This window comes from Colobus angolensis, unplaced genomic scaffold (genome assembly GCF_000951035.1).
Source record: "Colobus angolensis palliatus isolate OR3802 unplaced genomic scaffold, Cang.pa_1.0 Scaffold200, whole genome shotgun sequence".
In the NCBI taxonomy this organism is placed as follows: Eukaryota; Metazoa; Chordata; class Mammalia; order Primates; family Cercopithecidae; genus Colobus; species Colobus angolensis.
Window position 1 is genome coordinate 2,988,800 of NW_012115156.1, and position 27,261 is coordinate 3,016,060.

Sequence of the window (27,261 nt, forward strand, 5' to 3'; positions counted from 1 at the left end):
AGATCTTGAAAACACCCGGGCCACACACGCCGCGACCTACGGCTCTTTCTCAGCGTCGGAGTGGAGACGGCGCCCGCAGCGTCCTGCGCGGGTGAGGTTCGCGCGGCTGCTGGGGAAGAGCCCACCTGTCAGGCTGCGCTGGGTCCGCGCAGCAAGTGGGGCTGGCCGCTGTCTCGCTGCACCCGGCCGTGTCCCGGGCTCCGTGCGCCCTCGCCCTAGCTGGTTTGGAGTTCAACCCTCGGCTCCGCCGCCGGCTCCTTGCGCCTTCGGAGTGTCCCGCAGCGACGCCGGGAGCCCACGCGCCGCGCGGGTACCTCGCCATGGCCATGGCTGGGGCGAGCAGGCTGCTCTTTCTGTGGCTGGGCTGCTTCTGCGTGAGCCTAGCGCAGGGAGAGAGACCGAAGCCACCTTTGCCGGAGCTCCGCAAAGCTGTGCCAGGTGACCGCACGGCAGGTGGCGACCCGGACTCCGAGCTGCAGCCGCAAGACAAAGTCTCTGAACACATGCTGCGGCTCTATGACAGGTACAGCACGGTCCAGGCAGCGCGGACACCTGGCTCCCTGGAGGGAGGCTCGAAGCCCTGGCGCCCTCAGTCCCTGCGTGAAGGCAACACGGTTCGCAGCTTTCGGGCGGCGGCAGCAGGTGAGTGTGCGAGGTGAGACCCCTTCCCGCGGTCCCTTCCCAGCTTTCTCCCGGGACCCCCCACAGGTTCCTTGTCTGCCCCTTGCTTGGTGGCGCTGCCCAGGGACTTTTCTCCACCCTCCGCAGCTGCCCTCTGGATTCCTCCTTCCAGTCACACCCCGCGTGTCACCAGCTGCATCTCTTGTAAGCCCAGTTTTCAAATCCAAAGTGAGAGGGGGAAGTAGAGAGAATGAAGGGCGCGGAGCAGTGGAGGGGGTAGGCTGGAGGAACTTCGTGGAAAAAGGGAAGGGGTGACACCCCATGCCTGTGAGGCCTCCTGCCCTGAGTGACTGGAGCACCTCTAGGGTAACTTATTCTGTTGATTCCTAAATCGGCCAGCGGAAATTCCTTTGGACTGGGCTTTAGCCATGTTTACTAAGAGGCAGATGCCATTTTATGCCAGTGCCAGGGCCCGAGAGAGAAATCACACTTGAATAAGACGCCTTCCCCTCTCCTTTTAAATAGTCGCTTCTCCAGATCTTGCACCCGCTGTAAATTCGCGCCCTTTGTGTTACTGTACTATATTTGACACTGTACTTGATAGTTCTTAGTGGCAAAGAAAGAAAGGAAAGAAAGAAAGGAAAGAAAGAAAGAGAGGAAGGAAGGAGGGAAGGAAGGAGGGAAGGAAGGAAGGAGGGAAGGAAGGAAGGAAGGAAGGAAGGAAGGAAGGAAGGAAGGAAGGAAGGAAGGAAAGAAACAGGTGCTTGGGTGTTTCGATTATTTAAAACGCCTCTGGGTAAATAGGGATTGTACCATCCATCCTGGGAGGAGCTGGGAGACGAGGAGAGGGAGCAACCCTGGATGTAAACACCTCTTGGAATCTGCCCAAGAAAATCTGCTCATCCCATTTTTCAGCACAGATCACTTGGAACTGAAATTCATGGCTTAACAAGGTTTCTCCTAGCCCCTGTGGTGAAGGGAATAACTTATGCTAACAGCCTCCCTCCCTTGTGTTAACAGCTTGAAGGAAAGCTTCCTGGACACTAACTCTGTTTTTATGCTTTGAGGATTCACCAGGCTTTTTTGTTCACTACATTCATGATAAGGGGAAATGTAACTGCAAAGCCTATCTTCAGTGAACTGTTGAACAATAGCCAAGAATCTTCAAGAAAATGAGGCCATGCCCCAATCAATACTGTCAGAATCACTAGAAAGAAATCTCCCAAAAGTCTGATATGTAGGACTCCTGGAAAAAGGGAAAACTAAAGCATTCATCAAGGAAAGCTCTGCATTGTCTGTGTAAATATATTCTAGAGCTTATAGGCATGATGACATCTACAATAGATGTGAGTTATGCTTCCTAATGCAGAAGTATTTAGCTAGAGACTGAACTGAACCAGATTTTACTTTCTTAAAATCATGAGCATGATCTGTGAGGAGATGGCCACCAGTAAGGAAAAAGAAACTTGCTCTGTGTTATCCACAGTATCCCAGCCATTGGAGGAGGCTGTCCTGACAGCTGACTACACCAGTGAATACTCTGTTTACTTTAGTGCAACTCTAGGGGCATAACTCAATGAAGAACTCGTGTGAGAGTTGCAAAGATTGAAAGCAAGTTGGGTGAGCTAGGCAGGTGGCAAAAATGAAGGTACTCAAATCACTCTCATCTTGATATTTGTTTTCTTGGTTATATTGCTAGGAAATAACTGAGGCCCCTAAAATAAAAAAAAAAACTTTTTTTTTTTTGTATTAACAAGTTTCATTTATAGTATGAACCACATGGTTTGGAGGTAGAATTCGAGTTTGTTTCATTCACATATTGTACAGCTTTTATTTGTTTTAGGCTAAGTTAACCATGGATAAAGATTTTAATAACTCAGGCACCATGTTCTTTTTGGCTTCAACCCATTCCTTGCAATATAATTCCAGAGTGTCCCTTATCAGCCTCACTGTAGTCTCATAGCATCAAATAATAAACTCTGATATGGAGGCCAGACATTCCCTTGAAATGATGAGTTGCAACTTGATGCATATATACAAGACTGTGTGCCCTGATAAGAAAAGTAATCCCTTTAACATCCTAGAGACTGTCTTAATGACTTATTCATCAAATGTAGACACTGGTTTTTGTGGAAGCTTAAGTGTCATGTTACCTCATTGAGACTCCTGGAGAGGTGGTTCGTGTTGGACCCCTTCCAAGAGTGTTTAGTTACTAACACACTAAAAAGACTATTATAAGGCAGTTCTGGCTCTAATAAGGCCGGACTCCAGGAAGGTGCTAAGGTTTTCATGTGTGTCCCTCTCTCGTCTTCCATATCAGCATTTCCATAACAGCCTTTCACCTCGTGACATATGTTCCCTTGTAGGTGAAAGATGCTGTCTAAATTAATATAGTAGATATGTTTTCCAGTCCAGAGAGTTTAAGTTTTAGAACATATGGGTTTCTCTGTACTGAAGACGTTAGAAATTTTAATGGAAGATCAGGTGGTGTGTTGTGTATGGGGTAGCTGCTGATCCAACAGCCTCTGAGTGCTTATTCAGGCTGAGTTACAGCTTTAGAGTCCTATTTGTTCCTTGGAACATACCTGATTAAAATTGTTTATTGTTCTAAACCTAGAATATCTTTGGTTGAAATGTAGCTGCTGTGGTCTCCCTCTGATTACTTTCTACTTAAACCATTACTTGATGGTGGGTGGCATCCATCCTAAATACACTTTCTGCTAACCCCTTTTCTCCTCCCTGAATGCTATGTAGTTGGTGTGCCAAAACCGTAAGTTTGGAGTGCTTGTAAGTTTTTTTGTGATGTGGAAGGGTTTACATAAAGATAGGTTTTATCTTTCCCTTTGCAAAAGGTAATTCACAAAACATATTAATGACGGAGAAGTTCAGCTTCATAAAAACATGCCATGTGAAGGAAGACAGAAGGATATGAAATTAGCATTTATTTTGATTTTGGTTTAAGTTGTCTCTGGCTGCTATATGATAAAGAAGAGTATTTTACATGAAGTTTTCTTCTGTCTTGAACTTCTAAGATACTTTAGGATCATCACTTTCTCGTGATTCCCATAGTTACTTAATCTTACTTTTCTTAATGGCAAATGTAATCTCTTTAGGAAAAACAATTAAAGCACACATGTTATTTGGAAACTATCACTATTTATGACATGCATGTACAAAAATAGCACATTTTAGTGAGTATTTGTCACCTTTAAAAAAAATCTCACATACTTCATAGATTTAAAAAAAAAATTGAGGCAATCCAGCCCCACAAATGAATATTTTCCTGCCATGAGGAAGAGGAGATTCTTTCCTCCTATGACCAAAGTACTTTTAATATAAGTAATTATAATATTGAAATGTTTCTGAAGTATAAGGTTAAAATATAAGGCTTTGGCAAAGATAGTATATAATTAAGTGTTGAACGATGATTCCAATGGGAGCCATTCCTTCAAAATATATGGAACCAGAGGGAAAACATCATTTGTGACGGGTTTGATGCTAAGGGACTATAAAACTATTAATACATAGTTACCTTGAAGTGCCTGGCACCTAGAAACTAGACTTGAAATTTAAAAGTACTTAGATAATCTGATGTTTTCATTTAAAAGACAATAGTACATCTAGGGAAGAGGAGCTGGGTGTGAGCTGCTTTGAATTATATACTACTCTGAGTACATGATAGCCTTTAATGAAGTTTTTGCTGTGACAAGCAAGACAGCTTTATAATCTCTGACATTTAAAAAAAATCATAACGCCATGAATTCTTGATTATTCATGCTAATGGAAAGGAGAAAGGGAATGAATTACATAAAAACATTTAAATTTAACTTTGTTGTTTAGCTAGAAACACTTGAAGAGACCAAGAGACCATGAGGGTCAATGAAGAAAACATCTCCTAAGCAAATAATTCACTCAAGGAATATTTGCACACTATAAATATATACATAATTCAGAATGAATTAGAAGAGGTGCATACATTTTACCTAAGTAGTGAAAGTTTGTAAGCACATGATCGAATGAGTTCGGATTTTTCTAAAAATTAAATAGGGATATGAATGTCAAATCTGCTTTTAAGTATTTTTGTATCATATAATTTTATATTTGGAAGAAGCATTTGAGATAACAAGTCCTTTCTTTAATGGAAGTAGAAACAAGTACCATGATGTATTTGCCAGACAACTTTTCAAACATACTGAGCTCATCTCAAAACCTATTATTTTTAATGGTCAAATCTAATTTTCTAGGAGAAAATTTCACAAAAACAGGTCTTTGCAAGATGTTAACAGGTACTACATAAAATTGAGCTCCATAGTCAAACTTGGAAAATGTGATCAATTTTCTTTGCTGTGGTGCCTTTCAAGGCCTTTAAATGCTAATGAGTCCCCATAAAAGGGGAATACTTTCTCCTGGAGAAAGTATTTTACAGAAATGTCTTTCTAAGATGTCTAGTTGGGAAAACAGTGGTTCAACTGAACACTGTCTCATTTCTCATCTCCCATGCAGTACCTATCTCAGTATGTTTACTTATATTATTGCTTTTTGGACTTGGGTTCAATTGGCATTGTACCATCTTCCTGCTTTTATGTTATAAACGCCTCTGAATGTAATTTTAGAATTCTTCTCTCATTAAATTTTATTTTTTCCTGTATCTTTATTAATTTTCCTTCATTGTTTTCATCTATAAGAGTAATATTCATTGTTTCACACAGGTATTATGCTTTAAAAAGAAAAGCTAGTTTATTTGTGGAAAAATTCACTAACGATCATATGGATCACTTTATTAATGTTTTATCACCATTACTACCTTGATGAAAGACATGTTTACTCAAGATGTCAATCAAATTCCTTATATTATAAATCCCCAGTGTTTGTTTAATAGGCATAATAAAAAAATCACACCTATCAAAAAACCTTATGAAAATACTTGAGCAACTTGTTATATATTTTCTATTGGCTAGTCAGGATTTTTGTGCTTCAATAACAGAACATATCTCCCCAGACTTTCATGATTCTCCCTTATGCTAAATTTGTATATACTAATAATCAGTGTCTTAATGCCTTTATTTTGGGGGTAGTAGTGGGAAAACATTTGGTATCACAAATAATCTTAACTCAAACTTCTCTATTCAGTTGAGTAAAGTTTTATGATTGTGTTATGAATCCATGAAAATAGAATTTCTAATAGAAATATTGACTTTATATTAATCAAGTAACACAAGTGTACCAGGATCATATCTACTTTTGACAGCAGTAAAAGATGAAATGTAACCAAAAAGCATTCATATATGGAATATATGTAACAGTCAATAAAATTACTAGTCTATCTACATGTTAGCAGTGGTTGTGTCTTAGCATAATGGCATATACAGTAGTACTCCTGGATAACACATATTTTAAGGGATAATACTTTAAAGGCATGAATTTCTCTTTATCTAAAACATCAGCATATAGATCAGAGAATCAAATGACCACAGTGGTTTTATTGACTCTTTCAATGATCTGTATTTCTTTAAAAGCCATCTTTTCATGGTGGTAGAACCATGGTAAATGCAGTACCTTGATTGTATTTGGGCATACCATGAATGTAAGTGTGTGTGCAAAATGATCTCACTTTATTACTGGCTTCAGTTAGTTTTACTTTACTAAGGTACTGTTAAATATCTCTTTTATAAAATAATTACATTCAATAAATTTAGAAGTATAAGGTTCTTTGTTTAGCCCCCTCATTTTACAGTTAAAGCAACTGTCCAACATACTCTTATTTTCTTTTCCTTTAAAAACTTTTTTCTTTAATTGCATGAAATTACTCTAAAGACTGAATTAAGGGTAATTGCTGTACTTGGTGTTAAGTGAAATGGTTTTCAAGTAAAGAAAAGGTTATTAGTGTTTTGTTTTTTCTATTACCTAAAGCTGAGAGTTAGGAGTTTAGAGTTGGCTAAACTGATAATAAGTAAAGTCATTTAATATTGTTACTCCTAGTTTCTTCATCTATCAAATGGGTTAAATTACACCTCCTGTGCCTGTCTCACAGAAAGATGGTGAAACTCAATTGGCAAAGTGAATGTAAAGATGCTTTAAAAGTTTAGAAGTTCTATATAAATTAGGTATTCTTATATTCTTAATATTTTGAGATTGTTTCCCTCTGGCTTTCCACAAAGAGTTAAACATATCTCAAATGTTGATAATACACACTTGTCTGTAGCACAGAAAACATTTGGGTGATGATGTAAAAATGGTTGGTAATCATCTGTGCAATCTATGATATCCCAAACCTATATTCAACAAATGTACTATTTTCTGTCCTGACCATGGTGGCTGAGGGGTGTAGGGTTATGCTCTTTTAGAGAGATTTCTTGAAGTTAGTTGTTCTCAAAGTATAGTTCATGGACTAGCCGCATCAATATTACTTAGAACCTTGTTAGAAATTCTCCAGCCCGTACTAGACCCACTGAATCAAACTCTGGTGGTGGAGCTCAGAAATACGTGTTTTAAAAAGCCATCCACAAGATTCTGATCCATATTTGAGAAACACTGCTCTAAGCTTCTGTCCCTAGAGTTTTGAGTATTTTATATCAAAACCAGCCTTTTGAAATCTAGAATTGATTATCCTGTTATTCCTGATCTCATCTGGCCCTTTTAGTGGGCCTATCCATAGACAAATGGTTTATTGACTTATATAATGGTAAGCTTTTTAAAATATATACCTTAGAAATATATACCTTAGAAAGTATATATTAAAAAATAAATATAAAAATTTAAAAACATATTACAATGGTTTTGCCATAAAGAAGTCTTCAAAATAAGTTAATCAAGACTGCTTACCCTTCACTCATGACTGCAGAGAGTTTATGATTTAATAAATTTGCTAGAAGAAAAATATGGTATGAGCAGGGACCTACAAAGCAAGTCCCTGGAGGACATAGAGTCTCTTTCATTTCATCTGTGTGTTCTGAGGACTTAGCACAGTTTGCCATGTAGTTGACACTCACTAAATACTTCAGTTGAGTTGAATTAGGTATTCAGGAGAAAAGATGAGACAGTTCAAAAGCTATCAGCTAGGCAAATATCCTTTAAAAATAAACTTACCTTGAAGGAATTTCTTATGGGGCATTTTATCATTTATATATTAAATGGCAATACTATTCTACTTCATATACAATGATTATAATAATTCTTATTTTCTAATGAACTGAAAGGAAATATCATATGGTATTTATACCCAAGAAGGGCTCTTGCTGACTTTGGGAACTTGAAATTACTTGAAAGTTTTTACTCTTTGGTGTTAAGTAGGAAATACTTTTAAATCTGTTAAGTTTACAGAGTTGTTCATTTAACACACTGAACAAATACCTTTTGGGATTTAAGTGCTCTAGGCTATGTGAAATACTAGGAACTCAAATATCTATAGAACATAGGTCTGCCCTCCGAGCGCTCACAGTCTAGGAATGCCTTTGGGCGGAGGCTAGGAGTAGATAAACTGATTAGTGAACATTTTACTATTCTAGAAAAACATACATCATATCATCTTTGATGCTTTTACTTTGGACATAGAGAATGGTTGTTTTGAGATCCCATAAAGCACAGTTGTTTGACTGAGACTGTGCAGGAGAAACACAATTGTGTGACTTTGCGTTCTCTGTAGAAATTCTTCCTTTTGCCTGTGCCTGAAAGTTAAAGGCAGCACAGGGACGCTTCAATTTTGACTAAGTAATCCACAGCAGATATTCAGCCAGCGACTGAGGGTGGATGTGTCCCTGTCCTAGGCACCCCTGGCATTTCTAGCAGCTGTACTTTGTTTGAAGAAAGAAGTTGGGGCAGGGGGAGGTTGGGGAGGTGGTTGTTCTTACTTACATATTTTCTGTATGACTAAAATGTTTTCCCTGCTTCCTGGGGATTTAGCTAATCATCAAGATTTCATTTAGTCTATTTGTTTTAAAATCAGACTTTACATAGAAAGCTTTCCATTGTGTGTTCTAATTCCCTTTGAAAACGTTCTGTGTGGGCCAGCACAAAGGTGAACTTCCCCTTACCACTCCCTGGACACAGGCTCAGCTACTCCTGGAGAGGCACTGAATTGTTGCAATAGCATGGCTGGCCTTAAGTCTCAAAGTCAGAACCCAATTTCCTGAAATGAGTCCTTGGTTTCATCAGGTGCAAGTGCTTTGTTTTTAGATAAAAACAGAAATAAATCTTCTACCTTTATTTAATAATCAAACTCCTTTTAAAAAGCCTATCTGGCTTCCTCTCCAAAGTCAATTGCTAGCTAGCTGGCTAACTCCTAGGGTCCTTCATGTTTGCATTTCTCTAATGAGTAGGTTGAACTAAATTTGCTCATTCATATAAAAAAAGCTTTAGAGTTAAGCTCTGTGTTGGAGGCTGAAGAGTCTGATATAATTTAGAGCCCTGTCTTTAAGAAACTTATGGCCTTAAGAAGGAGCAAAGTTGTAACGAAAATGGTAATAGAGGCAGAGTCCTAGCCAAGGAAATGGGTTGTCGTGACAAGTTTGCATCCAGGAATAGTATCTCTGCCTTGCCTTAAAAAACAAATCTGGATTATCAAGGAGAAAAAGGGTGGGTAGAGACACTGCAGAGAGAAGGAGCAACAGGTGAAAAGTCCCAACAAGTGTGTAAAAGAGAATATGGCTTATTCAGAAACTCGCCTGACTTCCAACCTCCTTTTCAATACTCAGGTGTTAAAACTCTAGAAAATCCAAAATATAAGATTATAATGCTAATGGTAAACCCTAACTAGACTGCAGTAAGTATATTCCCATGTGCCAGTGCCAGCAAACAGTAAGAAAATAGCACCACCTATTGGTAGTCACATTTTGGCATCAAAATATTTATTTGGGGAAAATAGAAAACAAAGCCGGTTATAGTTACTTGCAAGGGATGAGAGGTTCTCTCGTTCACCTTTCACACTCTACCCTACCATAAAAACATCCTCCTGTAATAGTCTTGACTTATCTCCAGTTGTCCCAGTCCCACAGATGAGTCTCACTAAGTAAAACAGCTTGAAAGTCATGACTTACATTGGCTTGGATTTGGCCTCCATTTAACTATCACTGTTAGACTTTTTTCTCATCTTTGACACTGGAAAGAAAAACCCTGATCTCTCCACACTCCCTCAAATATTGGAAAATAATTCTCCTGTCATTGCTAAACATTTTTTTCTCCCTCCAGGTCATGTTTTCTTATTGATTCAACTAAAATGTATGAGATAGTTTCCAGACCCCTCATCATCTGGGTTACTTTCCAAGTTGTTCTCTCCAGAATTAATAAACTGGTTAGAATGAGAGCACCCAAAATTAGGCATGCAATTCCAGATACATTTAGATGATCAGTGTAGCATACAATTAATATTTTCTAGTACCGAATACTATCCACAGCCTAAAAACGCATAAGTATTTTTTGTAGCCTGAAAAAATCCACCCTTATTTTTGTATCATTATTATATCAGTTTGCTCTTATTAATCAGGAAGTACACTTCAGGTTTTTGATTCAATAATTCCCAATAGATAAGTATCTGAATATTTCAGGAGAATAGAAAAGGTGAATATTAAGATATTTTTTATTTACTGATATTCAAACATAGATATTTGTGTGCATAGATAAAGCTGTGCTACAACTCATGAGGAAGAGAGAGACAATGCAAATCTTCTGTTCATAATTATGGAAAGTTACTCACCTTAAAAGTTAATATAAAATCTAAAAAGTAAAAGAGCATGAAAGTAATTGAGTAGATATCATCATGCACTGCTATTTGCAGGAAGGCATTTACCTCATTCTTATTTACTTCTCTATATTCATTCACTTGACCCCATGCTGCTCACTTATTACTATTTTTTTTTTTTTGTCCATTATAAATTCTCAGTAACTATTTGTTGAGTTGGTTGGAGAGAAGATCATTAACTTACACAAAAATAAAATGTTTTAGAATCAGAGAAGACAAAAATAAAATATGGGTTAGAAAAGTCAAAGTCTTTTCTATGAATGCTTTGTGAAATGGCTGACAATTCTAGCTTATTGTTTAGCTTCTTGGTTTTCTTTTTTAGCCCAGGAGGGAGAGAATCTAGAACAGGCAGAGATCCCTAGCCTAGGTGGAAATGACAAGAGCAAACACATCAAGTGTTGGGCATAACATAACACCTTTGGTTAGGCCTCAAATTGGCCATTCCTTGCTCAACTTGGATGGCTTAGACATTTGCTATAACTTCAGTTCTATAGAACTACTAGAACTTCAATAACTAGGTTAGTTGTAAGTATTTTTATATTTTCTATTTAAAACATTGGCAACATTTCTTTTGCAAAAACTTCCAGATATACAGCATTGCATACTGCTAGAACGTGTTCCTTCCATCCCCTCGCCAAAATTTCCTTCTTCCTTCATGTTTAAAAGTCTGATCCAAAGCTTACTTCTTACCTGTGTGTTTCTTTGCCTCTAACTGGGTAAAGTTAATGGCTCCCAATTCTGCTCCAAGCATAGTTAACACCTATTCGGCAGCTTGTATTATCATTATGGCATAGCTACTTATATTATCATCATAGCACAGTCTTTTTTTTTTTTACTTTTCATTTTGACTACAAAACTAGTGATTATCCTAGACCACGACCATCCAATAGAGATTTAATGGGAGCCACAAATGTTAGTCACATATATAATTTAAAAATTTTAGTAGCCGCAATTCAAAGTGTGAAAAGCAACAAGTGAGATTAATGTTAGTAATATATTTAATGTGATATGGTTAAATAAAGTCACTTTAACACAGGCTGACTTAATATAAAATGTATTGCTATGATATCTAAGTCTTCAAAATTCAGTGTGTATTTTACACTTACAGCACATCTCAATTTGAATATAAGTGGCTACATACTGTGGACACCACAATTCTAGTTAGCTAACATTTATTGAATATTTTCTATGTGTTTTATGTGCCTTCTCTCAATTAATCCTCACAACAACTCTATAGTTGTTACTACTAGACCCACTTTATAGCACACCAAAACTTAAAGAGCTTAGGTTATTTGCCTGAGGGCCGCTATTGGGTGTAGTGAAATTGCAACTGGGCCAATGGGGTTTGACTTCGTAATAAAGCACTGGTTTAAAATGAGAGCCATTGGAAGAGGCAGTATGACAGATTCTGAGACTTTTACAAGATGATGTTGTACATTAGACACAGAGGTAGAAGCTGATTAACAGCAGGTCACAAGGTGACTAGAAGGAAACACGTTTGAAAGAAGAAAATATTTTGAAGCAAAATGTGGGACAAGGGGCAGGATTGGTTTACCCATTAAGGTACTGCTGCCCATATCCCTTGGAGATCATTTATTCCCTGGCAGCATGTTTGTGTGGCAACCATTGGATTGCCACATACCTAGAACAGAGTGGCTTCTCTTCCTTCCACTTTAAACTTCTATCTGCTACACGAAATTTGGGTAAAAGTATATGCTCCGGTGACTGGTATGAATTAAGGCTCAAGTCTCTGCAAAGTCGTGATGCCATCCATGGCTTTGTTATAAAGGTCTGTAAAATATTATCCTGGTGTCATGGATTATACAAATGTGCACCAATGGCAGTTTCCTCCTTTTCCTTCACACAATGTTAAAAATGAATAAAATATGTTTCCCATTGCACTTCCCTTGTGCTTGGGGACTCAATGAACTCATTTTAAGTTTCCACATCTTTATAAAAACGTTTTGTTTTTACTGAAACATGTTTTTGATCAAAAACATAATTTCACGATTGCATGTGTGTTTCTGAAACAAATATGTATATGGAACAAGTGCATGGAGAAGGGCTTAGGCTCTGGTGACTGATCCCAGGATGGGAGATTCCTGAGTTCTAACCTCAGTCTTGTGGATCTCGTTTTATGAGCTAAAGGGAAGGAATCAAATTCTGCCCTTATTAATAAAGCTCTCATTCTCTTCTTCTCTCTCATTTCTGGATTTGAAGAATTGGAAGTATGGGTGAACAATTTTAATCATTTTTGTTGCACTATATAGAAAGTTAACTCTTAAATTTATGGAATGTCATAAACTTCAAACAAGCTCCACAACAACATTCTTTTTTTTTTCTTTTTTGACATTTTTGTAGTATCCCTTTTTTTTTGAGACAGCATCTCACTCTGTTGCCCAGGCTGGTGTGCAGTGGCATGATCTCAGCTCACCGCAACCTCCACCTCCCAGACTCAAGCGATTCTTCTACTTCAACCTCAGAGTAGCTGGGGTTACAGGTGTGTGCCACTATCGCCCTGCTAATTTTTGTATTTCTAGTAGAGACAGGGTTTCACCATGTTGGCCAGGCTGGTCTCGAACTCCGGTCCCCAAATGATCCACCTGACTCAGCCTCCGAAAGTGCTGGCATAACAGGTGTGAGCCACTGCACCTGACCTTGTCCTACATTTTTTGAAGTAGGTAGATTTAATCCCTGTAAGACTGTTAATACCAGAACTAATAACAATAATAACTGATATTTAAGAAACACTTCACAGACACTTTATGAACTGCTTTATACATGTCTCATTTAATTCTGATGACATGGTAGGTAGATATTGTCTCATTTTGTGAATGAGAACATTAGCTTGTGTAATGTTGTGAAATTAATAAGTGGCTGAGCGAGTACTCAAATCAAGCAAGGTGAGTGTAATTCCAAACCCTGTGTTTGTAGCCCGTAGGCTATACATGCCTCAGATAAAAAGCTATTACAATACTTTGCCAAATTTGTAGGAAGAAGTCTTGGTAGTCTTCCATAACTCTGAGCTTTCACCCCTTTAAGTTTACTTCTGTGTTAAAATTTTCACACGTTTATGGTGCTTCAGTAAAGGAAAGAGCAACTTAATTAAAATGGCTGGTTCTTGCTAACCTTTCTCTGTCTTTTAAAATTATTCCTGTTTATTACTCTTTTTATTCCACTTCCAGGAACTCTCAAAAACAAGAGACTACATAATTGTTTTGTTTTGTTATAATTGAGGTGAAATTCACATAGTATAAACTTAACTAATTTTAAGTAAACAATATAATGAGAGTTAATACCGTCACAATGTTGTGCTATCACCAAGTCTATATAGTTCCAAAATATTTCCACAATTTTAAAGTAAAACCCTGTAACCATTAAGGAGTTTCTTCTCATTAGCCCCTCCCTTTAGCATCTGGAAAACACCAATCTGATTCTGTCTCTATGGATTTTACTATTCTGGATATTCCATATAAATAGAATCAAACAATATGTGATCTTCCATGTCTTGCTTTCATTTAGCATGATTTTTTCAAGGTTCATCCACATTGTAGCATGTGTCAGTACTTCATTCTTTTTCATGGCAGAATAATATTTGATTGTATGGATATACCACAATTTCTTTATCCATTCATCCATTGGTAGTCATTCGAGCTGTTCTAACTTTTGGCTATTGTGACTAGTGCTGCTATAACCGTGTAGCTATTTGAGTGCTTGTTTCAATTCTTTGGGGTGTATACATAGGACAGTATCTGTGCAATCATAATAATTCTATGTTTAACTTTTTGAGGAACTGCCAAAGAATATTCCACAGCTGGTGAATCATTTTTCATTCCCACCAGCAATTTGAGAGTGTTCCAATTTCTCCACCTTTTCAGTAACCTTCTGGGTTTTTTTGTTTATTTGTTATAGTCATCCTAGTGTGTGTCAAGTAGTACTTCACTGTGATTTTGATTGTGTTTCCCTGATGACTAATGATGTTGAGTATCTTTTCTTGTGCTTCTTGGCCCATTTGTATATCTTCTTTGAAGAAATGTCTATTCAAGGCATTTTCCCATTTTTATTTGATTTCTAGGTCTGTTTGTTGTTGAGTTGTAACTGTTATTTACATGTTCTGGATACTAGATTTATCAAATGTGTGATTTGCAATTATTTTCTCTTATTATGGAGGTTGTCTTTTCACTTTCCTGATAATGTCTTTTGATACACAAAAGTTTTTAATTTTAATGAAGTCCAGTTTATTTTATAAATGTACCTATTTTATTGATGTATCTACTTTTTCTTTTATTGCTTATACTTTTGGTGTCATATCTAAGAAACCATTGCCAAATTCAGAGTCATGAAGATTTACCCCTAGGTTTCTTTCTAACAATGTCATTGGTTTAGTTCTTATATTTAGGTTTCTGATTCATTTTGAGTTAATTGTCATATAGTAAAGTAATGGTCTTGTTTACTCCTGTTTGCTCTCTTTCTTTTTCCTTCCTAGAAACTCTTGAAAGAAAAGGACTGTATATCTTCAATCTGACATCGCTAACCAAGTCTGAAAACATTTTGTCTGCCACACTATATTTCTATATTGGAGAGCTAGGAAACATCAGCCTGAGTTGTCCAGTGTCTGGAGGATGCTCCCATCATGCTCCGAGGAAACACATTCAGATTGATCTTTCTGCATGGATCCTCAAATTCAACAGAAACCAAAGTCAACTCCTTGGCCATCTGTCAGTGGATATGGCCAAATCTCATCAAGATATCATGTCCTGGCTGTCTAAAGATATCACTCAATTCTTGAGGAAGGCCAAAGAAAACGAAGAGTTCCTCATAGGATTTAACATTACCTCCAAGGGACACCAGCTGCCAAAGAGGATGTTACCTTTTCCGGAGCCTTATATCTTGATATATGCCAATGATGCTGCCATTTCTGAGCCAGAAAGTGTGGTATCAAGCTTACAGGGACACCAGAATTTTCCCACTGGAACTGTTCCCAAATGGGATAGCCACATCAGAGCTGCCCTTTCCATTGAACGGAGGAAGAAGCGCTCTACTGGGGTCTTGCTGCCTCTGCAGAACAACGAACTTCCTGGGGCAGAATACCAGTATAAAAAGGATGAGGTGTGGGAGGAGAGAAAGCCTTACAAGACCCTTCAGACTCAGCCCCCTGAAAAGAGTAAGAATAAAAAGAAACAGAGAAAGGGACCTCACCAGAAGAGCCAGACACTCCAGTTTGATGAGCAGACCCTGAAAAAGGCAAGGAGAAAGCAATGGATTGAACCTCGGAATTGCGCCAGGAGATACCTTAAAGTAGACTTTGCAGATATTGGCTGGAGTGAATGGATTATCTCCCCCAAGTCCTTTGATGCCTATTATTGCTCTGGAGCATGCCAGTTCCCCATGCCAAAGGTAGCCATTGTTCTCTGTCCTGTACTTACTTCCTATTTCCATTGGTAGAAAGGCACATTGACTAAGTTGAGTGTGCATATAGTGGGCTTGTGTAAGTGTTTGTGTTTCCATTTGCAAAATCCATCGGGACCCTTATTTATTACATTCTAAAGTATAATAGGTGATATGGTTATTCTTGGTTTTTCTTTAATAGTTGTTAAAGTAATATGAAGTCAATATTGGTATAAAGAAGGGTATGAGAAAAAAAGTATGTGTAAAACATACTTTTTGTGTTGCTTTTCAACACGGTGCATACTCAGCCACATGGTTACATGTGAACCTGAACCTGTTCATGTAAGCAAGCCCCAAATGGTAGAAGGCTGATCTTGGAAGAGTATTCAAGGAATAAATGAATATCATGGGAGCACAGAGAAGAGCTGATGGAATTGATGCACTAAGGCAGAACATGTTTTAATAAATACCCTCTTGTGAGCTAAGTTGTCCCCACAGAGGTCAGGATCAGGACTGACTCAGGTAAACTGGCCTCATGAAATCCACCACACATTTATTTCATTTGCTTTACTGCTAAACATCAGAAAAGGAAAGCAAAATAGGATATGATGACTCTGTAAACTTTTGCCAAGACTAATTTCAACCTGCCAGAGCTTACCTGTGTCTCTTCAAAAATCCATAAGGTCTGTACTTTATCATATCAGTTCTCAGTCTCCTGACAAATATATTTGCAGAACTCTCTCCAATCCCCACCTCCAACTTGCATAGCGAGTTGAAGTGACTGTTCTCTTTGAATTTAAAGTTTAAGTAGTACCCTCTATAGTAAAATACAGTGGCACTCTTTAGCCTTCAGTTAAGCTTATTGGTGCACTTCCATTCTCAGCTTGTAGTAGTTTATATTCTGTTATACTAAAAAAAAGTAGCTGAAGGAACAGAATTTAGAGGAAGAATACAGTTTTTTTTTCAAAATTTGAAATGAGACAATTTTTGCTATTGTATGATAATGAAGAAAAAAATCCTTTGTCTCAACAAATGACCAACTTCCGCTTATGCATCTCTAAAATAGCATTTTCATGTTCTATTGGGATCCCATGTTCATCGTTGGAATGCCAAACATAACAAACACATAAATCCAAAGGGCTTTAGTCCGGCACAGTGGCATGCCCCTGTAGTTCCAGATACTCTGGAGGCTGAGGCAGGAGGATCACTTGAGTCCAAGAGTTGAAGTAAGCTCTGATTGCACTACTGCACTCCAGCCTGGGTGACAGAGTGAGACAACGAGACCCTGACTCTGAAGAGAAAAAAATAAAAAAGCAAAGGCTGACAGCACAAGGCTGGGTTAGCCTTTTCAGGGCCATAGACTTGATTGAAATTTTGTTTTCTTGTTATAATATTTCTCTAAGACCCTTTCTTTCCCAAGGATTTTTGATCACTTTATGTTTCATAAACCCAAGTATGAATTCTATACACTTGCAATTATATGAAGAGCCATATCTTGTCTAAATATTCATAAAGGATATTTTGCTGATCAGACAAAACTTGTTCAACTGAGATAACATTTAAAAACACACACACAACAAAGATGACAAATGTAACAAGCAGTGATGAGCCTTTGTGTTACAGTGCGGCTTGCCTTGTGGCACTGAGGGCAAGAATGGTTTTAAAATCTGTCTTTAAACCCAGGATGACTGACTTTAGTTGGGTATTGAAGTTTTCCAAATAATCCCTCTCACTTACAAAGAGTAATATCTTCTGGGTAGCCTGGGGAAGGAGTTTTTCCCTTTTCTCCTGACTACAATCTTCAGGACTCAGGAAGCCATGATAATGCAGAGATACTCTGTTGGTTTGCTTTTGAACCCCTAGCTCTGGAGAATTGATTTGGTATCCACCCCACCACAATTAGTTCCAATTTGTCCCTCTCATTTGTTGGTTCTACCTGCTTTTACTGTTCAGAAACCTGCTGTTACTTCAGAAGAGCTCCATCGTGGTTCTCAGTGATCTAAAGAATAATAATTTAAGAACTGATGAGGAATAAGATAAAAATAAAAATGGCAGAAATAAATTTAAGGAGAGAAGTATGTTAGTGCAGGAGAATAATTAAATGTACATGCTTGGTCATAGCAGGGCGTCTTAAAGCTTAATGTCCTGGCAAATTGCTCTGGATTTAGTTAATATGTAGGTTCTGCTCCAGTGGGTATAGGAGTAGAGCCTAAGAATCTGCATATCTAACAAGTTCCTAGGTGATGCAGATGCTGCTGATCCACGAATTGCACTTTGAGTAGCAAAAATGAGAGTCAAATCTTTTTAGCTTGAATCTTGATTCTACCACTTACCTGCTATAACTCTTTGGAGAAGTTACTCAGACTCTGTACAAGTTATTTTTACAGTCTGAAATGGGTCAAATAGTAAATAATAAAAATAATAGTTTCTATATAGCAAAAACAGTGGAAAATGAGACAGTAGAGCACCTGGCACATAGTAGGTTCTCAATAAATACCTGTTATTGACATTATTATTCACGGCCATTTCTGAGACTGAGGAGAAAGAAAGGCAAATGTAGGACTCTAAAGAAAGACTACATAGGAAACAAGATCAAGAGAATAAAAGTTGTAAGGCAGGAAAATGTTTTCTCAATGTTTCTAGTCCCTTTTCAAACATCACAAAGCTGAAAATAGTTTCTCCCTGTGGGTTCAACCGCCCGTGAGCTCTTCCAGGGAGGTTTCTTTGGAGAGTAAGAGAACCAGGAGAGCATCAGTTGCAGCAACTGAACTCATCATAATATTTGTCAAAACTTGGAATGGCATCAGAACTCCAGGGAGACATAACAGGGATAAGTGTGGAGCTTTCTCTCTGAGCTTCAGATTTCCTTTTGCCAAGTTGAGAGTGGAAGTTTGGCTGTTACATAGAGTTCTCAATCTCTCATCACCTTGTGTGGATCTGTTTAACTTTTAAAGCTTTCTAGTGGTTCCCTTTAAGCCTTCCAGATTTTTGTCTTTCAAGTGGTACAGTGACCAAAAAGATGGGAAGCATGAAGCCAAATGAAGTTGCTGCATTAGGGGTAATTAATAAGCATCCCTGTTATCAGCACAGTGTCCAATACTGCAACCAGAGTGAACTTTGTAAATAAAAATATAGTCTAAGCAATAGAGGAGAATCAAGGCCACTGGTCAGATCAGTACAAAATACGTGGAATAACTGAGGTGCCAAAGACATTTCAGACTTTAGATACAGTTTTTGCCCCAGAGAAAGTTCCTCCAGGCTAGACTGTTTTGTTGGCTTTCCTTTCTTTTGGCCTCCTGAGCCAAAGACTGTTCTATATGGTGGGGCTTTTTGTCTGCAAAAATTGAGAACCTGTTCTTTAATTCAGAACAGCTGTGTTCTTTCTGCCTTTCCCAAATTCCAGGCTTTGCCCTTTCACTGATTCCAATTAGATAGTTTCTGGGCTATCACACCCATGTGGGCTGGACTGGAAGAACTGTGGAGTAAAACTCCATGGCCCAGGTCAGGAATGAAGGCTCTTAGCTGATGACATGCTCTCCCCTGCTAATGCACTTGTAATCAAATTCAACTCGAGGACATCATACACAGCTTGGCAGGTGCAGGCCTGACCATTGTAGATTTCATTCACAGACACAGCAGTTTGGATTTTTCTGATTTCTAGCCCTTACAGCCAATCTGTTCCCCCAGAGAGACATTCTTGGAATTCTGCCATGAGATGAAACATACCCATACAGTTAGCGCCAAGTTCTGTACCCTTGCCTCTCCTCATCACCTTAGAAGAGATGGAAAACAGAAATTTCAAATGAAAGTGATTGAGTTGTTGTCAATGACAAAGATCCAAGAGAAACTGGTTTTGCTTTTTTTGTTTTCAAGGAATTGTGCAAAAGCTAGAAATAGCAAACACATAGAATTAGGCAGCAAAGAATCTAAACACTTTGAACCGAGTATTCCCCACAAAGAAGAAATTCACATTTAATGAGTTCAAAATGATACAACCTCAATTAATTTCCTGAATCTTCCAATTATAATCTCTGGTCATAAAAATGAACTCCAAAAACATTAAATCTTGATATGCTGAGTTACTTAAGCAAAAAATTACCTAACTGCTATTGAAGTCGTGCTTCACCCTCATTAGAAAGAGATGGTAAGGGAAATAGCACAGATATGCATTAGTAGCTGATATATTTCTTAATTTTTTAATTTGTTTAGTAAAGGGTCATGAGAAACATGACCTGAACTCAGAAACAAACAGAAATTCCAGACTGTCAGTATGCTTTACACTAGCAAACTACCACATGGATCTTTTGTACACGACATAATTATTTCTGGTAATGGCACATTGATCAGAGGATTTCGTAGTGAGAAAAAAAAAGCAGGGGAAACTCCCTAGTAATCTGAGAAGTTCCTGATAAGATACACCAATGCAGAATTAGGGGCTTCTGTCCAAATTCCAGTGAGCCCACTAGAGACTACTCATATACTCATAGTTTCTGAATCTATCGTTTGTTAGTTGAAGCTTTAAAAAAAAAGACAGGAATTTTCCTAGGAAACACCCATGAATATTTTCCTTATCTACACCAGGTCATTTGCACAGAAACTTGTATTTTTGTTGATAGGAATTATTTCCACAGAAATGGATAAAATGGAGGGTATGCTGTTTCTTTTAAATATTTCATCCATTTAACAAGCATTTATTCCATGCCTAGATTATACTAGGCTCTCAGGAACAGCAATGCACAGCAGAATTTAGCACCCAAGGTCTCATCTAATTAAGTTGATCCACTTTATATAAAATTCAAATATTATAGGAGTCATTAAACATTAAAATAGCAGAATAATTTTGGAAAATCCGGTTTAAAAATTATTTTTGCTTTATGACAAGCTGTTTAGATGACTGAGTCATAAAAATAACTTTAAATCAGTAGAGAAAAGTGGATGACTACAAAAGCTTTCTTTAGAAATTACCAATAGCAATAACAAGCAATGGCTACTGACATTTGTTGTACAATACTGATTGCAGTTTATGTAAGTTACACAGATATTATTGGTGATGCAGGGCATACAATGTGCAAAATAAAACAGCGCGGACTTCTTTTCCTTAAGGGAGGAATAACTTCCTTTACAATGAATTAAAGCTAATTAATTCAAAGTTAACCAGTCTTTTTAACATATACTGAAAATCTCTAGTTAAAAAAAAAAGTAAGAACAGTTGCCCATCATTAAGTCTAATTATTTAGTTATTTATGCCTAATCACAATAAAGTTGAAGTCTGATGTATGGATTTTATTTCATTGATATTAAAAGATCGGATGAGATTTAACCTTTCTCTGCCAAAAAGAATCCTTTTTTTTTTTTTTTTTTAGAGTATGCCTGCTTTCTATATTATTTGCTTCTCTCTTGGTTTGTATATACCCTTAAAGTTTTAACTTGTTCCAGTTTCCCATGCTGGGAGTTTTAGGAGTTTGAAATTAAAATACCAATTCATTGGGGCAGGGGTTCCTCTGAGCCATGAGAAACATAGCTCAAAGTCCTGAAATTAAAAAGCAAAAGTTTTGGTCGAAATCCTACTCCCGAATTGGTCTCTGGCAAGTTACCAAATTTCTGTTTCTCAGTGTGTTTAAAACAAAACTACTTTCACCTGCCTAAAAGAGGCATCGCGAAAAACAGGTGTCGCACAGTGGGGCATCTCTTAGAAAGTTCTTCTGATCACTCCGGCAATACCTAACATTCTGGACTTGCCAAAATGACTGTTCTTTAGTACTTTTAGCTAGAGCAGAGCTGTATGGGGTTCTCTAAATGAAACCACATGCTTCACATGGATTTAGTGGTCCCATTTGACATTTTCGCAAGGAAAAGATTCTTACTCAGGCTTCTTTGGTGAAAATTCTGGTATCCATGGGATAACTTTAGGCCCTCATAATTACCAGAGGGAATTCCCAGAGGACATGGCCCACTCCTGGAACACAACTCCACCATGCTTAATTCTAAACCAGTGGAGCAACAGTGACCCCCAGTGGCCAATGGTGTGGTCTTCTTCCCCCCCGTTTGTGCTTCTAAGGAGAGCTGAATAATTACATAGTGGAATAGTCACCATCCAATCCATCTTGGCAACTCTTAAATAAAGTAGATAAATCAATACACCTCTCACCTGCTTGGTTTTATTTTAACAACAGTCCCTGAATATCACTATAGCAGTGGCAATAATGTATCTCTGTTAAATAGAGTGCTTGTTAGGATTTTGATTAATATAAGGTCAATAACAAATCATTTTTTGTTGCAATCTTGTTATTGAAAACATCGTAGAATGTATTAATTCCATGTTTGGTGACTAAGTTGTTTGTAATTAAATGATTCTCGCTGAGATAACTGGGTTTAAATCCTCTACCATTTACAAGTTATTTGACCTTAGATATGTCGTTTAAGCTTTTTGAGCCTTTGTAAGATGTAAGAAATGTTAGCTTTGTTGTAAGAATCAGAGATACTACATATAACATGCCTGGAATGCAGCAGGCACTTAATAAATAATAACCATTTTGATAGTGGTGGGATAGGAGATTGGGCTTAATGTGTAATTATGCCAGAGGTTTTATTAAATTGTTAAAACAAATTCTTTAGATAAGCATTTTGTGTAATGAGGACTGAGGAGTGGAAAGGTAGTTCCACCTAACATATGTGTTCTTCTTTCATTTCTTTTTCTAGTCTTTGAAGCCATCAAATCATGCTACCATCCAGAGTATAGTGAGAGCTGTGGGGGTCGTTCCCGGGATTCCTGAGCCTTGCTGTGTACCAGAAAAGATGTCCTCGCTCAGTATTTTATTCTTTGATGAAAATAAGAATGTAGTGCTTAAAGTATATCCTAACATGACAGTAGAGTCTTGCGCTTGCAGATAACCTGGCAAAGAACTCATTTGAATGCTTAATTCAATCATTAGTTTATTTTTATGGACTTCTTTTTTTTTTTTTTTTTTTGCACTGCCAATGCATTTTGTTTCAAAAGATTATTTCTATAGTCAGAGGGGAATGAGCAAATAGATTGAAGATTTCCACCAAGGAAAAGGACTGTATTTGTTTCTGAATGTAACTTAAAGCGAGATTTTAGTAAATATGGACATCTATTTCTCTTTTTGTAATCAAACACAACAACTTATCAAACTGTTTTTAGAACTGTTAGAGAACACACTGGTTTATTTTTGTAATGTTCTTTGAAAACAGAATGGAGAAGCAGCAATAGCTTGTCATTTGTCTCATTTAATGACTAATGGGAAATAGAGAACAATTTCATGTTTCGAATTAGGCTTATTGCCTTAGATTCCTGAGAAAGTGCTGAATAATCAACTCTGATGTTTTGCTTACGTTGTTGAGGCTCTTGTTTACCCTTGTTTTTCCTCCACAAGTCATTGTGGAAGTGTAATGGAAAGTTCTGCTGAGCGTTAGTATCTATGTATGTGTGGACATGTACCAGATTCCTGTGCCCTCTGTAGGATGGTTTGCTTAATATGGTTTTAGAATTTAGTTTACACCGGATTCTTTATTTTTTTAATTTTATATTTTGGCAAACACCATTCGGTTATGAGAACTTTGCCAAATATGATAGAATAATTCAAGAGCATATACAGAGAGTTACCACTTGACCCAGCTATTTAATTGCAAATACAGTTGTTTTCATTTCATTTCCTACCAGAAAAGGGAATCAGCAACCCAGTTTTTGAAAACACAAGTATAATTCCTCTTTTGTACTTCTTTTTCACAAATGCTTTTATTTATTCTAAATTGAATTTAAAAATCCTTCCTAAAGCCATTGACTTTTTAATTCTCCTGATATGCCTTTACTTACTATGAAGTTATTGATAGATGTTGAGGCCCAAAAACTGATGGACTATTGAAGATTTTCTTAAATGATCAATTTAACCATAACCAAATATTGCATATCATTCTTCAGTCACTTCTAAGTCAGGCACTTTTTCACATAGATCAGGACGTTTGGCTCAGTCATGAAATCTACAATTTAGCAAAGCTTACTAAACATTACTCACCAGGTAAGGGAATCAAATACAGACACTTGTTTGACTTTGTTTTCCATTTCTATGTGTCACATACATATACGTGTCCTCTTATACCTTTACTCTTGAAAATTATTTCAAAATCCTTCTTCTCACTGTATTTATTTGTGTGATGGAAATATATTCAGGCCATAGATCATTGTTGGTGGTAATCTGTGGTTAATCCTCATTTTAGTTCAGTCTTCCCTGATAGTTAGAAATATCTCAGCCATTTTGGAGGCTGTGCAGTATCAGAAGACATGGAGTTTGTTCTGTCTCTGCCTGTAGCTAATTATGATGGTTCAGTCATTTAATAAATATGCTTTGAGCATCTATTTTGTGAAAGGCACTGTGTTACCTGTGTGTCTTTAGTGTCCTCACTGGTAAAATGGAGAGGCTGGTCATGAGCTGGAAGGGTTAAGTTTATAATTCCGGCTATTTCATACCCGTCTTCCTTGAAGGAAATGATAGTGATAGATATAAAAACACTGTAAGTCCCTCTTTTAATAAACTAAATGCAAGAACATCCTATACTTCGCTGTTAGTAAATCAGTACAGCATTTGCTTTGGTTTAAGTGGTATTTTGTTGAAAACCCATTAAAAGAAGAACTCATGAAAAGAAGCTCTTTGACACCTTGGGGTACACAAATGTTGGTGTGGGTGTGTGTTAATTCTGTGAGTGAGACACACCAGTTCTAAAAAAAAATGAGTGAAGTTTTGGTGCCTAAGTTACCATGCTTTCTTCTAGTTCATTTTTTCTTACAGTAGCATAACATTAAAGACTCAAAGTGAGATGGAGGATAAAATTACTTTTTAATACTTGTCCTCAAACGTTTGAAAATAAAAGTATATGATAGAAGTGGGCCAGAGTGTGGCCACCATCCTGATCATACTGTTTTTCAATAAAGAGCACATTTTCATTGGTAGATTTGGTGAAATTCTAAATTTAGCTTTTTTTCTAGAGATGTAACAACCAAAACTTCTGGCTATTCCCAGTATCACTTCTTAGCCTTCTTATAACCAAATGCCTGTTTATTACCTTTCTTAATTTGAATCAATGCCTACTTATTACATATTGCACCACACAATGGCCAAAAACCCACTACATAACACAATTTACAGGTACCAACTAATGAAGATTATATTTTAAGTAGCAATTGATATAAAATTACAGCACAATGAAAGAACTTGGGTAATCTCTTAGCAATGAAAATAGGTTTTAACCAGTAGTTTTTCTGGGTGCTTTGTAACTATCATTTTACTACTGAATTGAGGATGTATTATGGCATAAATTGGAAGAGTTTTATCCCCAAAGAATAAAGCAAGATTATCTTTCAGTAGTGGAGATTGAAGTAAATGTATTACTATTTTAATTAATACAGATTTACTAATAATAGTTAGAAAATTGAGTATGTACCTGTTTTACAATGTGTAAGGTACTAGTTTGTGTATAATTCCTACATAGAAGTTTTAGAAATCTCCTGATATTAAATTATTAAATTGGCACTCATGAGAAGAGAAGCTACAATTATAAATGCCATTTGCTAAATCATGCATAATGCTCTCTCTCTCTCTTCCCCTACAAGTAATCTCTCTACCCCTATTTCCAGATGCAGCATGTACACACACACACACACACACACACACACACACACACACAGAGTCAGTTACTGAAAAAAAGAATTTTTTTTTTTTTTAATGGAGTTTCGCTCTTGTCACCCATGCTGGAGCGCAGTGGCGTGATCTCCGCCCATTGCAACCTCCGCCTCCCAGGTTCAAACAGTTCTCCTGCCTCAGCCTCCCGAGTAGCTGGGATTACAGGTGCCTGCTACCATGCCCGGCTACTTTTTTATTTGATAAAAAGAATTCTTTTTTTCAATAACTGTTCTCTTGAATTCAAATTAAGGGACTGCCAGTGTCAATAGAATATTTTTAAAATACTTTGTTGTAACCTGTGTAAATAATACACAATTTACAGGATTTGGAGTTGTAGAACTTACACTGGAAGATTGGATTCCTCAGATCTCAGGACTACAACATTCCAGATAAATTTTTACATTCCCTTTGCTATATATTAACTGATGAACATTTATATGTTAAGATTTTTTACCTTAATATTTCTGAATAAAACACTTGTTGTCCATTTAATATTTTCATAGGCAATCAAATGTGAGTAATACTGCTAAGAGTCTGATTTATTAAAAATGTTTGTATAATTCATTCAGTTTAGTCTTTCAGTTTGGCCTTTCTGCTTTCACTTTTCTCTATGCTAACAAGTAACTAATGTCTGGGCATTGACTTCTTATTGAATCAAAGTTGGGTTAGGAAATAGTTATGCATACCTGATACGTAAGACTAAAGAACAGATTAGATAAGAAATCTTGGGTAAGCTGGACTTTTCTGTGTAGCTCTTTTTTCCCCTGAGTTGTATTTTAATGTAGTTTATAAGTGATAAAATGATCCTTGTTTTCTAAAAACCAGTCCTTCCCTTCAGCTTTCCACAGTTGCTGTAAATGTTTAATACTTGTACAGTCAATGGCAATTTTAAATATATATTATATATGTATATGGAGAAAGTTCAAATATGATTTTAATGTATTTAATGACTATTGCCTTCCTATAATGATAATAATTTTCATCCTTAATTATGGTAATAATTTTAGCAAGAAAAATTCCTTTTTACTACAGCTTTTAGACGCAAAATGTAGTTTGGTTCTTTAGTCAAATCCACTTAGAGGGTATATTGCAGTGAAACTGTGAAGGATACTTCACTACCAATGTATAAGCTTTGTTGAATTTGTATCATTTTCTTTCAGTAATGAAAGCTATTCATTATACAGTATGGAAATAAAAATTGCTTCATTGACCATTCATTTTTACTTACTGGGAAAGACTGTATTTCCAGACATTTTCAAGTGTGCTGCATTTGAAAAGAGGTAATAAGGCTTAATTTAAGCATAGAGTTGAACATTTTCAAATGGTATTCTAAATGGAGCATCGTAACTTCCTCTTAACAGAACATGATTAACATTGTAAAACAATATTGAAAAATACCCATCACGAAAAATATATCTTTCAAGCTTGAGAAACTCAACTTAATTTGTTTCATATTTTCTTTTCCTTTCTAACCAAAAACTCCACATTTAAGGTTAGAGTTTTTTTTTTCTTTCTGGATATCTGACTCTCTATTTTGACAATAACTTTATTTCATCTATCATTCTTATCATGTCCTATTCTTTTAGAATGATAACTATCTAAATTTAATTAATCATATCATTGAGATATATTCTAGGCATTTTTGTTTAGTCCATAGTTTTTTAAGGAAAAAAAAAGACCTGAAATTAAGAAATAAAATATGCTTTTATATTATTTTTATTATTTTTATCCATCTTTGTAACCCTGTGTGTGATGTTTGCATTTTGGAACTACAAGGAAATTTTAAAGATCATCTTGAACAAGTTCCTTAACTTCTCAGTGCTT

General features: G+C 36.9%; 1 protein-coding gene across 1 annotated transcript; it reads left to right on the forward strand.

Moving 5' to 3' along the window:
* Nucleotides 1-26,647, forward strand: BMP3 (bone morphogenetic protein 3). Its single transcript, XM_011941745.1, has 3 exons — nt 1-642; nt 14,841-15,751; nt 22,442-26,647. Exons 1-3 carry the CDS (start codon nt 321-323, stop codon nt 22,631-22,633), a joined length of 1,425 nt encoding a protein of 474 aa, XP_011797135.1. The 5' UTR covers nt 1-320; the 3' UTR covers nt 22,634-26,647.
* Nucleotides 26,648-27,261: the final 614 nt, after the last annotated feature.